The sequence below is a fragment of the Balaenoptera acutorostrata genome, chromosome 20 (genome assembly GCF_949987535.1).
Source record: "Balaenoptera acutorostrata chromosome 20, mBalAcu1.1, whole genome shotgun sequence".
NCBI lineage: Eukaryota > Metazoa > Chordata > Mammalia > Artiodactyla > Balaenopteridae > Balaenoptera > Balaenoptera acutorostrata.
In genome coordinates, this window is record NC_080083.1 from 41,321,864 (window position 1) to 41,336,119 (window position 14,256).

The 14,256-nt window shown below is 56.4% G+C and overlaps 3 protein-coding genes across 3 annotated transcripts; 2 read left to right on the top strand and 1 right to left on the bottom strand.

The window, feature by feature from the left end:
* Positions 1 to 1,026: 1,026 nt before the first annotated feature.
* PYY (peptide YY) lies at positions 1,027 to 1,558 on the top strand. Its single transcript, XM_007180226.2, has 3 exons — positions 1,027 to 1,214; positions 1,304 to 1,384; positions 1,534 to 1,558. The coding sequence occupies exons 1-3, from the start codon at positions 1,027 to 1,029 to the stop codon at positions 1,556 to 1,558; spliced, it is 294 nt and encodes a 97-aa protein (XP_007180288.1).
* A 6,937-nt stretch (positions 1,559 to 8,495) lies between these two features.
* Positions 8,496 to 10,052, top strand: PPY (pancreatic polypeptide). The gene is made up of 4 exons (XM_007180227.2): positions 8,496 to 8,538; positions 9,311 to 9,501; positions 9,688 to 9,759; positions 9,917 to 10,052. The coding sequence occupies exons 2-4, from the start codon at positions 9,311 to 9,313 to the stop codon at positions 9,939 to 9,941; spliced, it is 288 nt and encodes a 95-aa protein (XP_007180289.1). The 5' UTR covers positions 8,496 to 8,538; the 3' UTR covers positions 9,942 to 10,052.
* A 1,005-nt stretch (positions 10,053 to 11,057) lies between these two features.
* On the bottom strand, positions 11,058 to 13,599 carry LOC130705829 (uncharacterized). The gene is made up of 5 exons (XM_057535176.1): positions 13,453 to 13,599; positions 13,138 to 13,322; positions 12,808 to 12,987; positions 12,397 to 12,663; positions 11,058 to 11,532 (listed from the first exon to the last, which is right to left on the bottom strand). The coding sequence occupies exons 1-5, from the start codon at positions 13,597 to 13,599 to the stop codon at positions 11,058 to 11,060; spliced, it is 1,254 nt and encodes a 417-aa protein (XP_057391159.1).
* Between the last annotated feature and the right edge of the window lie 657 nt (positions 13,600 to 14,256).

Genomic DNA, 14,256 nt, shown 5'->3' on the forward strand with positions numbered 1-14,256 from the left:
CCGGTAGAGAGAGAGTTTTCCCCACAGGTCCTGTCACTCCTTGGTCCTCCTCCAACATATTACGGAGTAGGGGTTGAAAAGGCTGCCTTTTGGAAGGAGTGGTCACAGGTCCCACAGGCTGGAAAAAGTGGGTTTGGCCTCCTGCCCCCCTCCCCCCAAGCCCCCACTCCCGCCCGTGGACAGGCTAGGAAAGATGGAATGTCCGCCCTGATCCTAGGGGTCATTCCAGGAACCTAGATCCAAATGCTTCACTTCCTCCGAAAGCTAGACCTGCTGTTGGGGGGCTGTGGGGTGAAGATGGGGTTCTGGCTAGGCACCCTATCCAGAGGTACCCTGAGTCCGAGTGTGGGAGCTCCCCCCTCCCCCGGCTCCTTGGAGGTGGAGACATCACGCACTGTCTGGGTGTAAGCTCAGCGATCTGGCATGGGGTGGAGGGAGGAAGGAAGAAGAGCCCTCCCCCCTCCGGCTCCCCCTCCCTTTCCAGGCCTGGATATAAGCCCCGCAGGGAAAGCCCTGAGCTGAGGAGGCCGAAGCCCGATCTGCAGCAGCCGAGCCCTTGGGACTCCTCTCGCCTTCCATCTCCTGATCATCTCTGCCTCTGGAGCTGTCGCTGTGAGTGGCCTGGGACCCAGGAACGGTCTGGTGCTGGGGATCCCAGGCTATCTGGTGGGGAAACTGAGGCTAGGATGGGGGAAACTGGGACTGAGTGGCGGGAAGCTGGATTGGAAGGGGGCCAGCCGACGTGGGAAGGAGAGCCGGGGGAGCCCCCATTGCCAGCATAGCCTTCTTCCTCCATCTACCCTTCTGGGTCACACGGGTGGAGGCAGGCAGGGCTTATGCCCCTCTGACAGATGAGGAAACTGAGGCCAGAGACGGTGCAGTGCCTGAGAACACACAGCGAGCAGGTGGCTGACCCTTGGTCGGGTACCAGCCCCAGACAGGCCGCTGGAGCGTGGGCCCCACGGCAGCCTCAGCCTCCTGCCTCGGGGGCAGAGGCTCGGGCTGACTCCAGTGCCCCTTCTCCAGATGGTGACGGTGCGCAGGCCGTGGCCCGCCATGGCCACAGTGCTGCTGGCCCTGCTCTTCTGCCTGGGGACGCTGGTCGACGCCTACCCCCCCAAACCCGAGGCTCCCGGCGCACTCGCCTCGCCGGAGGAGCTGAAGCGCTACTACCTCTCTCTGCGCCACTACCTCAACCTGGTCACTCGGCAGCGGTGAGCTCGTGCTCGGGGTGGGCGGGGCGGGGTCGCCACTAGGGGCGCGGCCGGGCCTGACCCCGCCCATCACTGGCCCCGCCCCGCAGGTACGGTAAACGTGACATCTCGGAAGCTCTACTCTCCAAACTGCTCTTCCCCGATCCCGAGGACCGACCCGTCAAGTCGCGGTAAAAGCGCCCCGCCACACGCCCTGTCTCCTGGAGCGTGGCCTGGTCCTACTGCCACCCAGGCACCGCCACCTAGTACTTTCCCCAAGTCTCGCCTCCCCAGATCCGACGCCGGGCTCCGTGTGATTCCTTTCCTTTCCCTCCTACAGGCCAGAAGGCGCCTACCTGTGGTGAAGACCCCCAAGGCCTCCTGAGAGATATGCTAATACACCGACTTCATTTGCATGTTTGCTCCTGACCCCGGAACCTGGATTCCTCTCCCGCTTGCTGCGTCTGGGGAGGGTTCGGGGTGGGGTCCTCATTCCGTTTCTCGGTAGCCCCGCCCCTTGGTCCCTAAATAAAGAGCAAATTTCACTGACATGGAAAGCGTGGATTTCTATTTCCTTTCCCTTCTCCTTCGTGGAGGTGGCATCCAGGTGGGAGTGGAGGGTGGAGACGAGAGAGCTGGGAGGATAGAAGATGGCACGTGAGACAAAAGGCGCCCCAGGCCAGGGCTGGGGTGGAGTTGTGTGGCGGGGGGTGGGGGGGGCTCTCTCTGATCCGAGCTTAGAGAAAACGCTGCCACTCGGCGCGGGGAGTGGATAGCATCCAGACTAGGGTCCTCTGGAACTCTCTAGTCCGGTGGGGTGGGGACAGGTTGGAAGTTCTTCAAAAGGGGTAGAGAGGAGCAGTAAGAATTGTTGCTGAAGGGTGAAAAGTGTGGAAAGGAGCATGCGAGGCAGCCCAAGAGAGCAGGTGGAGACAGAGTTGCCCCCCTCCCCCGAAGATGAAGGTGGTTGGGAGCGTGGGCTTGACACCAACACCCCGGTTACCCCGAGGAGGTGTATCACTAACCCCCGGGGCTGTAGTGGCTGCGGGTGGAGATGGGACCCGAGATGGGGCTGTGGAGGGAGAGTTATTTGGGGGGTGAGATGGGTGTGTGTGCTGGGGGAAGGGGTCATTTCTAACACGTCCGTTCCCTGGGCAGGAGGGGCAATGGGAGTGTGGAGGCTGTCCTTTATCTCAGCAGCCGCCCTCCCCTTTCTGAATTTACACCCAGCAGATAAGTCACTAACCATGCCCTCCTTGTGACAAGGCCATGACAAGGATATCTTCATTAGGTGGCTCTGGGAGGAGACCCTCAAGCTGGCTCTGCCATAGTTGCAGAAGAGGCCCCTGCTCAGACACAACCTGCCTTGGAGTCCCTGGGGCTTTAACACCTACCCTCCCCTGCGCTGCCTCCGGCCTCCCTCAAGGTAGGGCAGAAGGGTGAGATGAAAGCAGGTCCAGGGCTTGGTCAGGTCACAGGCTGTGTGGACTCTTAATGCTCTAAGCCCTTGCCCAGGCCACTCCCCCTGCCTGGAGATCCCTTTCCCTCTCTTCAGTCTGGAGATCAGCTTCAGGGTAATGGCTACCTCATCCCAGAAGCCTTTCTTGATTGCTTGGGGGGTGGAGTTAGTTCATTTCTCTGGTTTCCTCTCCCTACAGGATTGCCATTATCTGAGACCCACTTCCCATCACAATTCCCCCTGTCTTCTCTCCTCTACTCTATCCCCTCCCCCTCCCACCCCGCGCCCCAGGAGAGGTGGGATGGGAGCACACAATGGCTGCCACAAGCTTTGGTTCATTTTGTGGTTGGAGAAGTGGGAGGATGTGAATCTGTGTTGGTGTCCATGGTCCACTGTCTGTTGGTCTGCTTGGGAGAGCCGTGGTCAGTTTGAGGCTAATAGAAGAGAACCCTGGTATAAATTATATGGCCACAGACAATTTTTGCCCAGTTTGACGTGTCTGGTTCAACATCAGTGACATGCGTTTGCCTCACGTCCACGGGGGGAGTGTTGAGAGGTGGTTAATCCACTGCTGATCAGACTCAACCAATGTTGGAGCTGGAGGGAACCTTAGATGTAACATTAATGACGACAATATAAAGAGCTACTTTTTTTTTTTTTAAAGTGCTTACTGGGAATTCCCTGGTGGTCCAGTGGTTAGGACTCGGTGCTTTCACTGCAGGGGCCCAGGTTCGATCCCTGGTCATGGAACTAAGATCCCGCAAGCTGCGCAGGTGGCCAAAAAAAAAAAAAAAGCACTTACTTATGTGCTAGACACTGAGCTATTTGTTTTACATACATTATATTGCTAGGGTATTGATCTGGCTTTTAAGCTAGAGACAGAATTAAAAATGGCTTAAACAAGAAAGAAGTTTATTTTTCTCCTACATAAAATAAGAGTGGCATCTTGGGAGTTGGCAGCTCCGCTCCATGGGGGCATCCAACATCCCAGGTTTCTATTCTGAGGCTTCCCCACGCCCTCATCTACACGACTGAAGACGGCCCGCCATCACTGCAACCATGTTCTAGCCCCTGGGAAGGGGGGGAAGGAGAAAGAGGAGGTGCGCTCGTTACTATGCTGTGTAACAAGTTATCCTATAACTTAGTGGCTTAAATAACCACTGTATTTCACTCATGATTTGGTGTGTCAGGATTGGGAAGGGCTTGACTAGGCAGTTGTCCCTTGGAGCCTCTCATGCAGTGGCTGTCAGAGGTTGGCTGGGTCTGGCAGGTGCTGTTGGCTGTCGTCTGGGATCCCAGCCTGGCACCTACGTGTGGCCTCTCCAGCATGATGTCTTGGGGTAGTTGGACTTACACGGTAGCTGGTTTCCCCCAGAATGAATGCTCCAAGAGAACCAGAAGGCAGGTACGTTGCTGTATTAGTTTGCTAGGGCTGCTGTAACAAAGTACCACAAACTGGGTGGTTTAACAACAGTTCTGGAGGCCAGAAGTCTGAAATCAAGGTGTTTGTTTGGCAGTGTTGGTTCCTTCTGAGGGCTGTGAGGGAAGGATCTGTTCCAGGCCTCTCTCTTTGGTTTCTAGATGGGTGTCTTCACTCTGTGTCTCTTCACATCATTTTCCCTCTATGCGTGTCCGCTTCTGTGTCCAAATTTCCCTTTTTATAATAACAGTAGTCATGTTGGATTAGGGGCCTGCTCTACTCCAGTATGACCTCGTCTTAATTAATTACATCTGCAATGACGCTATTTCCAAATAGGGTCACATTCTGAGGTAGTGGGAGTTAGGATTTCAACATATGAATTGGAAGGGGGGGTAGCAGAACACAATTTAACTCATAACAATTGCCTTTTATGACCTGGCCTCAGAAGTCACATAGCATTTTCCACTATACTCTACTGGTCCAAGCGGTCACAGGTTCACCTGCATTCAAAAAGAGGGGACTTAGACCTCATCGTAGAACTACATGTGGGATAGGAAGTATTTTTGTGGTCACTGTTGGTACCTTTTGCCACAGGGGGTACATCCACTTGTCAAAACAGAATTGCACAAGTCACTCAAATTCTCATCTCATTGCTTAAAACTTAGTCATATGGCCCTACCTCACTGCAAGAACAGCCCAGGAGATGTCTTCAGCTGAATGGCCATGTGCCCGCTTTAAACTCTTTTATGATGGAAGGAGGAGAGAGTGGATACTGGGGCAACTAGCCTAATCTGCTACAAACACTATCTCCTTTGAACATCAACTAGAAATCATTTGGTCTTATCTATTTATTGAGCAGATGGAAATTTCGAGGCCCAGAGAAGGGGAAAAACTTACAGGAGGCCATAGAGTTGGGGACAGAGGTAAGAGAGCCCACGCTATGCCTGTTCTGATTCCATTAACTGTTAAATCTAAATGCTTCTGCCAGAAATGCAAGACTCCTGATACACACCCTTTCTCCTCTGGTGGCATCTCCCACGATTCCTTGATGTGCGCCCCTGAACCGCTCAGTCCTGCTGCCACCTCCCTGCTTCTGTGAAATAGCATCCCCTCACCCCTCACCATTCCTCATGTCCACCTCAAGTCTCATTTCCTTCGGAACCTTCCTGGTCTGCCCTGAGTATATCTGTAGCCCGAATCTGAGCTCTCACACTAGGAGTTCTTCAAGGTCAGGGACCCCACGGTTGGTGCAATAGCCTCAGGGACAAAAGGTCTGGATGTGAAAAAAAAAAAAAGATCTGGATTTGAGTCCCATCTCTGCCATTAATTGGCTGTGTGACTGGCCTAGTCATTTCATTTCACTGCATTTATTTCTTCACTGGTTAAACAGGGATCCTTACACCTTAAATAATAATAATAGTTCGCTGCTTTAAGGCTTAGAGAGATGATGTAAGTTGTTAAAGTTCACATAGCTAATGAATGGCAGAACTGGTGAGTAGGAGAGCTGAATCTACAGGTCAGCTTGGCATAGCCTGGCAAATGTTTATGAGTATCCCCTTTCTTTTCCTTTCTTCTCCTACTCACTCCTAACCCATCTCAAAACTGCTCTGGCATCGCTCCCTTCCACCCCAAAGGAAAAACTCCCCTCCTTCCACAGCCAGCCCCTACGTTTTTCTTTCCTCCCCATTCATCCACCCCTTTCCCCCAACACGTTATCATATGGATTGGTTTAGCCTTTCTCTTAGCAAGAAAGAAGCCTTCCTCTTCAGGACAAATTTGAGCTGACAATGATAGGATTTGCTTTTGCAGGCACTGTGGGCAGGGAGAGCTATTGAGCACTCCTGAGCCTGCAGGGGACCCTGGAGGCAGATGGAGTCCCCAGGGCGGAGGGAAGTGGGGACAGAGCCCGGGTTCCAAATTAGTGACCTGAGCCCTTAGTTGGGCCTGAGTTGGTCCTGAGGGGGTGGGACAGGGGCCCAAGGTGTGTGTGAGAATCCTCAGCCCAAGGGTTTCCCCAGGGAATGGGGGACCCCTTGGGTTCCTGGTATCTGGGGGTGGCCACTGCTTAGCTTTCGCCACCTCTCCTGCTGCCATCCAGTGTGGGAATAAGACATTGGCCTAAGAGTTGGCCCAGGCTGCTTTGGAGGAACTCTTGTTGGGGGGGGCGGGTATGGAGGATGCGATGCTGGTCCAATTCTTGCTCTTGCAGTCCCATATGTGGGGACCCCCGTGCCCCTTGCTACTGTCCACTCACCTTCACCTTGTGACCCCAGGTGTTTCTGGGGTCTTCCTTTCCTCGTCTCATTGAGCCCTTACGCCATCCCCAACACTGCCCAATGGCCATCGTCCCCGTCCCAGAGGCATGGGGTTTGGCAGGGGGAGAGAGACCACTTCCGCCTTCACTTACTCTGTCTGCAGGTAAGTCCTTGGTGCTTCTCTAAGCAGGGCTCCATGGCAAGCCCTGGGAATATAAGAAGGTGAGTGAGAAGCATCGCCAGTCTGGACACAGCCATACGGTTTAGAAAGCACATCCACTACCCCTTCCTCCTCAGTTGTTCCAATATCCCTGAGAGGACCCAGAAGAGAAATCACTTGTTTGCAAAGGAGAAAAACGAAAGCTGTAGGTTTAGCTGATATTGTAGAGTGTCATTTCTTAGGCACTGACAAAGCTATGACAAAGCTATGTCCCCTCTGTGACAGGACAAAACTATAGATGGCCCAGCACTTGAGTCAATCCCCAGGTCTACCATCTGTCTGCAGGGGCTGGGAGCTGACGGGGGTGGTGGCCAGAACCCGTCCCACAGCACTACAGTCCTGTGGGAGACCAGACCTGTTGAACTAGGGTTGGAGCCTGGCGCCCTCTGGTGGCAGCCTGCAGCCTTTGCTGGCTTCACCAGAGGCCCTCCTGGGACCAGCCACTAATTCACCCTTGTTTTACCAAGTGGGATCCCGAGGCCCAGAGAAGGGCCAGGGCTAGCGGAGACAGAACGACCTCCATATTTGCTTTGCAGAATGTAATTTGTTGTTGGGTGAAGCATTATTGTTCTTCTTGTTGCCAGAAATCAGAATTGAGAGGAACAAGGCAGAACACTGGTGTTTCCTGAGGCTTCCTTAATCCTCATTATCTTGAGGAAAAGCAAAGCTCAGATCCCTGCAGCATCACCTCCAGTCCTCACCGCCCCCTCCCCTCCAACAAATCCTCTCCTGACACACTCTTTTGGTGTCCTGATCTGGGACAACAGAACCTCAGGGGTGAGAAGTCCTTTGCTCCCTACTCAGGCTTCATTGAGTTATTCAGACAGTCACTTATGCTCCTTGGCCTGAGCTGGGGAGGGGCCGGGGGCTGGGGAAGGGACGCTGAGCAGGGGAGGCTCAGAGGCTCCTGGGGGCGGGGTGGGGTGGGGACTGCTGGTGCTGGTGGGGTTGGGAATCTAAGCCAGAACTTGAGTCCTGGACAGCTGTGTGATCTTGGGCTAGTGTCTTCGCCTCTGTGAGCCTCACGTTTCTCAGCCAAAAAGCAGGAAATTATAGCAATATTTTAACAGCTCTACTTAGAAGAGTCCAGATTTTGGAGTTAGACTTTGTTTCAAACCCTGTATCTCACACTGACTAGTTATGTGGCCTGAGGCTAGTTACTTAATGTCTCTGAGACTTAGTTTCTGAATCTGTAAAATGGGTTGTTGAAGGAACTCACTGAGGTGACTGAGCTGGAAACACTTTGGAAAATTCAAGGCTTTCCAAATGATGCTGGTTTTTATCACTTCCCTGGAATGGGGGTGCTGGGAAACAGCTACCAGATATTGGCACCCCCCTCCCCCCGGGCACATCAGTTCTCATTCTGCATCCTATACATCAGCCAGGGAGAGGGTTTCTCCCTGCCTGGGTCCCCACTCCTTTCCACATTCCCTGGTTATCTGAAGCATCTCCCCCGTTCCCATCTTGTTCTAATCACAAACTGGAAAGGAAGTTCTGAGTCTCCAGCCTTCATCCCTGGAGTCTCTGAGCCACAGCCTCAATCTTCTGCCCTGAGGGAATCTGTTTGAGGATTTGGGTTAATCCTTGGGAGGCAGGTGGGGCTGTTCCCAGGCCTGTAATCAGAACCTTCCAGTTATCCTGATGTCCCAGAACCCCGTCCTTCTTGAAGTAAGCCTGGTCTGGTGCCCGAAGGCAGAGGGGGGCCTACAGGAGACTGATTGTGGTCCATAACTTTTACCCGTTATGCTGCTAGTGTGGCACCCATAACACTTCCCTGTTCCCCTCCTGTACCTGGCCCTAGCGCTGGCGTTGTGGGCACCCGGGAGACGGTGGGAGGAGGGGGTGAGGGCTGGGGAGTGAGAGAGGCTGACAGGAGGCGGGGACTCTGGGGGGCTGAGGACTATAAAAGGGCCATGGCCAAGGGCAGGGGGATCCATCCAGCCTGAGGCAGGCACCCGCTTGGTCCAGCACCCGCTCCCTCAGGATTCAGGGTAAGTGGGCTCAGCCTGCCCTGAGCTCCGGGGGTGGGGGGCTCGGAGGGGCTCGGGCTGGGATGTGGGGAAGGAGCCGGTGCCTTGCAGGGCTGGGGGCCTCCGGAGGTCTGAGGTCCTACGTGGGTCCGTCTCTACATCTGGACAAATCCAGCACCCTGGAAGAGCAGCCTGCTGTTGACTAGAAGACTGCAAATGTGTGGGGGGCAGGGGATGATGGCTGTGAACACAAATCCACGCGTGTGGCCGGCCTCTTGCTCACAGCGACAGGGGCTGTGGTGTCCTCTCCAGGACCCACATCAGCATGTCTATCCCTGGCGGGGAGGCTGGGGAGGGTGGGAGGGAAGCACACCAACAGGCAACGGATTCCTGTCCTTTGGTTCACAAGTTCATTCTGTGTGCCCCCAACCTGCAGGGGAGCGGACGTGCCCTTACTTCCCAGCAGCCCCTCCCCTCCCCTCCAACTCCCACCCCGCACCTGCCTCTTCAGAGCCATCAGGCCCTGGATGTCATGAGTCCTGTGTCTCCTGCCCCACAGCCCCACCTTCTCTGCTACACTTTTCTGCTTTGCCCGGGCCCTGGCTAAGCTCCGCCTGCTGCGCTGCTCCTGAGAGGGGCTGTCGTGCTCTCCAGGGCAGGGTCTAGGAGGAGGGGTGGTCAGGTCCTATTAGCCCTTTGCTCTTCGTCCCAGGCTTGGAGACATGGGTGACGGGCTGGGGGCTGGGCAGGTGGGCTGTGTGCTGTCTCTATCTCCCTGCTCCTTGCTCCTCAGATGGCCGCCGCTCGCCGCTGCCTCTTCCTGCTGCTCCTGTCCACGGGCGTGGCTCTGTTGCTGCAGCCACCACTGGGTGCCCGGGGGGCCCCGCTGGAGCCAGTATACCCGGGGGACAATGCCACGCCGGAGCAGATGGCCCAGTACGCAGCTGAGCTCCGCAGATACATCAACATGTTGACCAGGCCCAGGTGTGTGCGAGAGAGGGAGGGAGACCCCAGCCCTAGACCCTTTCATGCTCTTGGGAAAGCAGAGCATCTCTACTGATCTGGGCTGGGCCCATGTGCCCCGGGCGGGATGGTGCCCAGGGGTAGGCATGAGGCAGGTGAGCTGGCACCTCGGCACAGCGCTGGCCCCAGCTACCTCTCCCTTCCCAGGTATGGGAAAAGAGACCAAGAAGGCTCGCTGGACTTCTCGGAGTGTGGATCCCCCAACGCAGCTGCCCCCAGGTGGGCTTGGTTCCCTGCCCTGTGTGTACAGATGCCTGGGGCGGAAACAGGGGTGTGTGTCGGGGACGGGAGAACAGGGGCCTAGGGCTGGCCTGAGGGCTCCCAAGGGCACGAGGACTACCCACTCATGCTGCCATGTTCTGCCCTCTCCTTACAGGCAGCTCAGCCCAATGGACTCGTAAAGCCACCTCCTGCACCTCTGACTCCAGGGCAGTGCCGGCCCAGCTCTCCCTTCCGCACCCTTGGCTCTGGCCGCAGCTTGCTCCCTGCTCCCACGCAGGCTAATAAAGCACATCAAAGTCATAGCCTCATTCTCTCTGTGTCTCTGTGGACCCCAGGTCGGGGCAGGAGCAGGCCCAATGCACAGGAAGAAAGGGGGAGGCCAGGGGGAGGAGAAGGGAAACAAGGGTGTTAGGAATGATCCAGAACGTCTGTAGGGTCATCAGAGCCATCCAGCTCATCCTCTCCACTTCACAGAGGGGCAAATTGTGGCCCAAGAGGAGGCAGGGACTCCCCCAGGTTCATTCAGCAAGTCAGTGAAGCTTGAATCGTCCCATTTCAGCATCTCTAGACCCTCCTGATCATTGGCTTGATGGCAGCCCTGCCCCCAAATGCACCCCCATCAATGCTTTCCTATAGCCTAGGCAGTAGGTGAAGCGCTCATTTATACTAAAGTGTCCTTGGCATGGGGGCGGGCGCAACAGCCCAGCCCAGAGGAATGACTGGGGTTAAGACAGTCACCGGTTACACCTGTGGCATCGGAGCTGCACTCCTCTGGGCAGTCAGAGGTGTGTCACAGTGCGTGTTCGGTTGAAGGGCGGCTCCTCACGGCACGGTGCCCAGCAGGTTGTTGGGAAAAGGAGCCTCTGTGTGCCAGGGGCATTTAACCCTCTCTGTGAGGGGGGGGAGAAACTGTTATCCTCACTCTACAGAGGACGAAACCGGGGCTCAGAGAGGTCCAGCAGCTTGTCCAAGGCCCGGCAGCAGATGGCAATCTAATACAGGGATACAGCATTGGCTTTAGAGTCAGATGAACCTGGGTTAGAATCCAGGATGAGCCGTGTTCCCTCTGTGTGATTCTGGGCCAGGACATAACCTCTCCGAGCCTCAGGTCCCTCATCTGTAAAATGGGAAGAGTGATAGGGTTGTAGTGAGCAGGACGTGAAATAATGCATGTGAAACATTTAGCATGGCCCTTAACCCAGAAAAGTGCTAGTGGACGGGAGCTTCTGCAGGGCAGACTTGCAGCCAACCAGCTGCTTCCATGAAGCATGGTGGACAGACGAGCAGAGGGATGACTAGTCTTCAAATATATGCAGCTCCAGCTTGCGGAATAGGGTTACGGTTAACGCCGTGCGGCTCCAGGAGGGGCTCCGGAAGGCACGCTTTCCTTGACTGTAAGTTTCATCTTCAAAGAACCAGAAAACTGGAAAGTACTTGCCCTGAGAGGTAGTGAACTCCTGGACATAAGAGCTATTCAAGCAGTCGCAGGAGGGGAGGCCGCAGGAGGAACTCGGCCTTCCAGGGAGGAGGTTGCATTGGCTGGGCGCTCCGGCCACCGCCAGGAGTCCGATCTGTGGATTGCACACTCCAGCTCTGGGAGGGTGAGGACCCGGATCCTGCCCGGGGAGGCCTGCACTGACGAGGGGTCCCAGTGGCCCTTGCCAGCCCTCGCCCTTCTCAGGCATCCAGAATAGGTGGGGATGGGCTGGTGTGTCTGCGACTGGGAGGGAGTGACCTTGTCTCTCTCCTCTTTTCCTGGCCTGGGAGCACCTGTGGATAGGGGACAGTCATGGCAGGGGTGTGGGGAGAAGTGAAAAAATTCAAACCTTCTTGGTTCCTGGAATGGCTCCTCCTGCCTCCCCTACATGTCCTGCCTGACGAGATGGGGCTTGTGGGTTCGGTGGATGAGGGGGTCCACTTTTCTGGGCTCAGCACCTCACACTGACCCCATGGCAACGACACCACAATTGTGGTTCCCCTCAAGTCTTGGCTGTGTCTGGTGTGTGCAAACGACTTGAAAGTGGAACTAGGCCCTAAAAGGCAAAGGGCTGGAGAGGATGCCGCCACTGGGCAAGCACATGGCTCAGGCTGATTCTGACATCCAAGGGCATGTCCGGGAGGGGGGCTGGTTTCAGCAGGAGAATAGAGCTTGAGTTTGGATGATGGAGCCTTAAGTCCCAGAATTTTCCCTGGCAGCTAAGGGGATGGGTTCTAGGTTGGGAGAGGTGTAGTTACTTCCCAGGAGCAGGAATCGGGACTCTGCTCAGGACATACCTGAGTGTGACAGTTGGATCAGGACGGGGCCCCTGCCCCCAGGGGAGACAGCTTCTCGGGGACAGGCCTGGCTGGGCGCCTGCCCTCTCCCTGCTCTGCTCACAGCCGGAGGGGCTGAGAGGGTCCCCGGGGGTGGGGCAAAGGCAGGACCTTAACTCTGCACACTGGGGGGCTGCTTGTTCCTGTGCCAACCCTGACCTCCCAGGCTGGCATCAAAGCTGCCCTGCTTGGGGCAGAAACTTGGGGGGGTGGGTCTGGCTGAAGCTCCTCCTCCAAGGTTGCTGGGACCCACTTCTCTCACCTCTGCTCTCCCTCTTGTTTAGGGCCCTCCCGCCCCCTCCCCCGTAGTGGTGTAAGTACCTGAGGTGGGGGAAGGTGGATGGGTCGCAGGGAGGAAGCAGGGAAGACCCCACAGCGGACGTCTTTTTCCTCCTACTGTAGCAGCTCCAGGAACCCCTCTCCCGCCTCCACGGGCAGGTCCGTTCTTGCCCAGGGCCCACAGAAGTCAAGGAAGCAACAGAGATTCCGTTTCTCTTTATTGTTCTCACTGGGGCCGGGCTGGGCAGGAGTTGGGCCCCTCTCAGAATATAAAGAGGGTCGGTGGGCAGGGAGACTTGAGTTGGGCTTCTGGAAGTCAAAGCCCAGCCTGGAGAAGGAAGTCCCCGGGGCCCTGGATTCCCCGCAGCCCTCAGGGCTTCCTTTCGCTCCTGCCCAACCTGCCCCCAGTTCCGAGGCCCCTGACTAGTGCCAGCCGAGCCCAGGCTCTCCTACCTGCGGCCCCGGGAGGAGGCTCCTGGTCGGGGTTTCGCGGCGTCCCAGGGTGGCGGGTTCGTGGTGTTTTGTCGGGGGAGTTTCGTGGCGTTCGCTGATAGGGGTTTCGTAGCGTTTGCTGGTGGAGTATTCTTGGGGTTGCTCGCGTCATTAGAGTTCTTGGCGTTCTTGGACTTCACGCTGGGGAACACGTCTTCGCAGAGGTCAGGCGGCTGCTCTGCGAGCCCGGTTCCGGGCTGCGATGCGCAGGGAGTGGGGTGGGGTAGGGTTGGGTAGCGGGGGCAGGTGGTGTCTGTTTCCTCCCCTCCCCCTCCCTTCCTCCCTGCCCACCTGCTGTTGCAGAGCTTCTCTATGTACTTGTTGAACTGGCCGAAGTTGGGCAGCCAACGGGCAGCCCTGGGCCTGAGACGCTGCGGCACTTGCACCTCCTCCCCCACGGCCCCGTCAGGTCTCAGCAGCCCCAGCAACCGCAGACACAGCGGGCCGAATGCGCACGCGCAGCGCAGAGCCGACGTCTGGAGAGGGCGGGGCAGAAGCGGGCGGTCACGTGACGCCCAGACCTCCGACGCGTGGCGGGGTGGGCAAGCTGGGGCGCCCGGGCGGTCAGATCCAGGGACCCGCAGACTCTGGGACATAGACAGGTACACTACTGCCGTAAGGGACTTCCAGGTGCCCAGGCCGAATGGTGCACACCTGGCCGTGCACAGGGATGAGCACAAAGCACCAGGTAAATGGGGGCCCCTGGCGATGGACTGGGGGGCACACGCTGAGATGAACACACCAGGACGCCATAGAGCCATTGGTCAGCTCCCTAATCTCACTGACTTCCGTGACTCCTTCCTCACCTGACTCTGGCCTCTCCTGCCTCTTTGCTGTTCCTCAACAGTGCCAGACATGCCGTTCACTCTGCCTGGAAGCCTTCTTCCTGATATCCGTGTGACCAACTTCCTCGCCTCACCCTCAGGAGTCAGCTCAAAATTCGCCTTCTAAATGGACCCTACTCTGACGCCCCTATTTAACGCTGCAACTCATCCCTTCATCTTGTTCTACTCCCCCCGCCCCCTCACCGCACCTTCTAACTTACTATATTCTATGCTTATTTTTTCTTGTCTTCATCCCCAGCAGTAACCCCTCCACCGCTCCACCAATGTAAGCACCATGACAGCTGGGCTCTTTGCCTGTTTTGTTCACTGATGTATCACAAGCACCTAGAACAGTGCCTGACATTTAGTAGGTGCTCAATACTACGTGTTAAATGAAAGACTAACACAGTTGCATACAGGAATGCTAGCCCAAGGATCCCCACACACACCCAGCCGTGCACAGAGAATTTCGTGCTGGCAACACACAGGCACACCCAGTGATGCACATACTTTGATGCCCGTACACATGCTACATACCACCGGAGCCCCTGAGACCCTCAACCCTCTCTTGACCAGGAATGCCTCT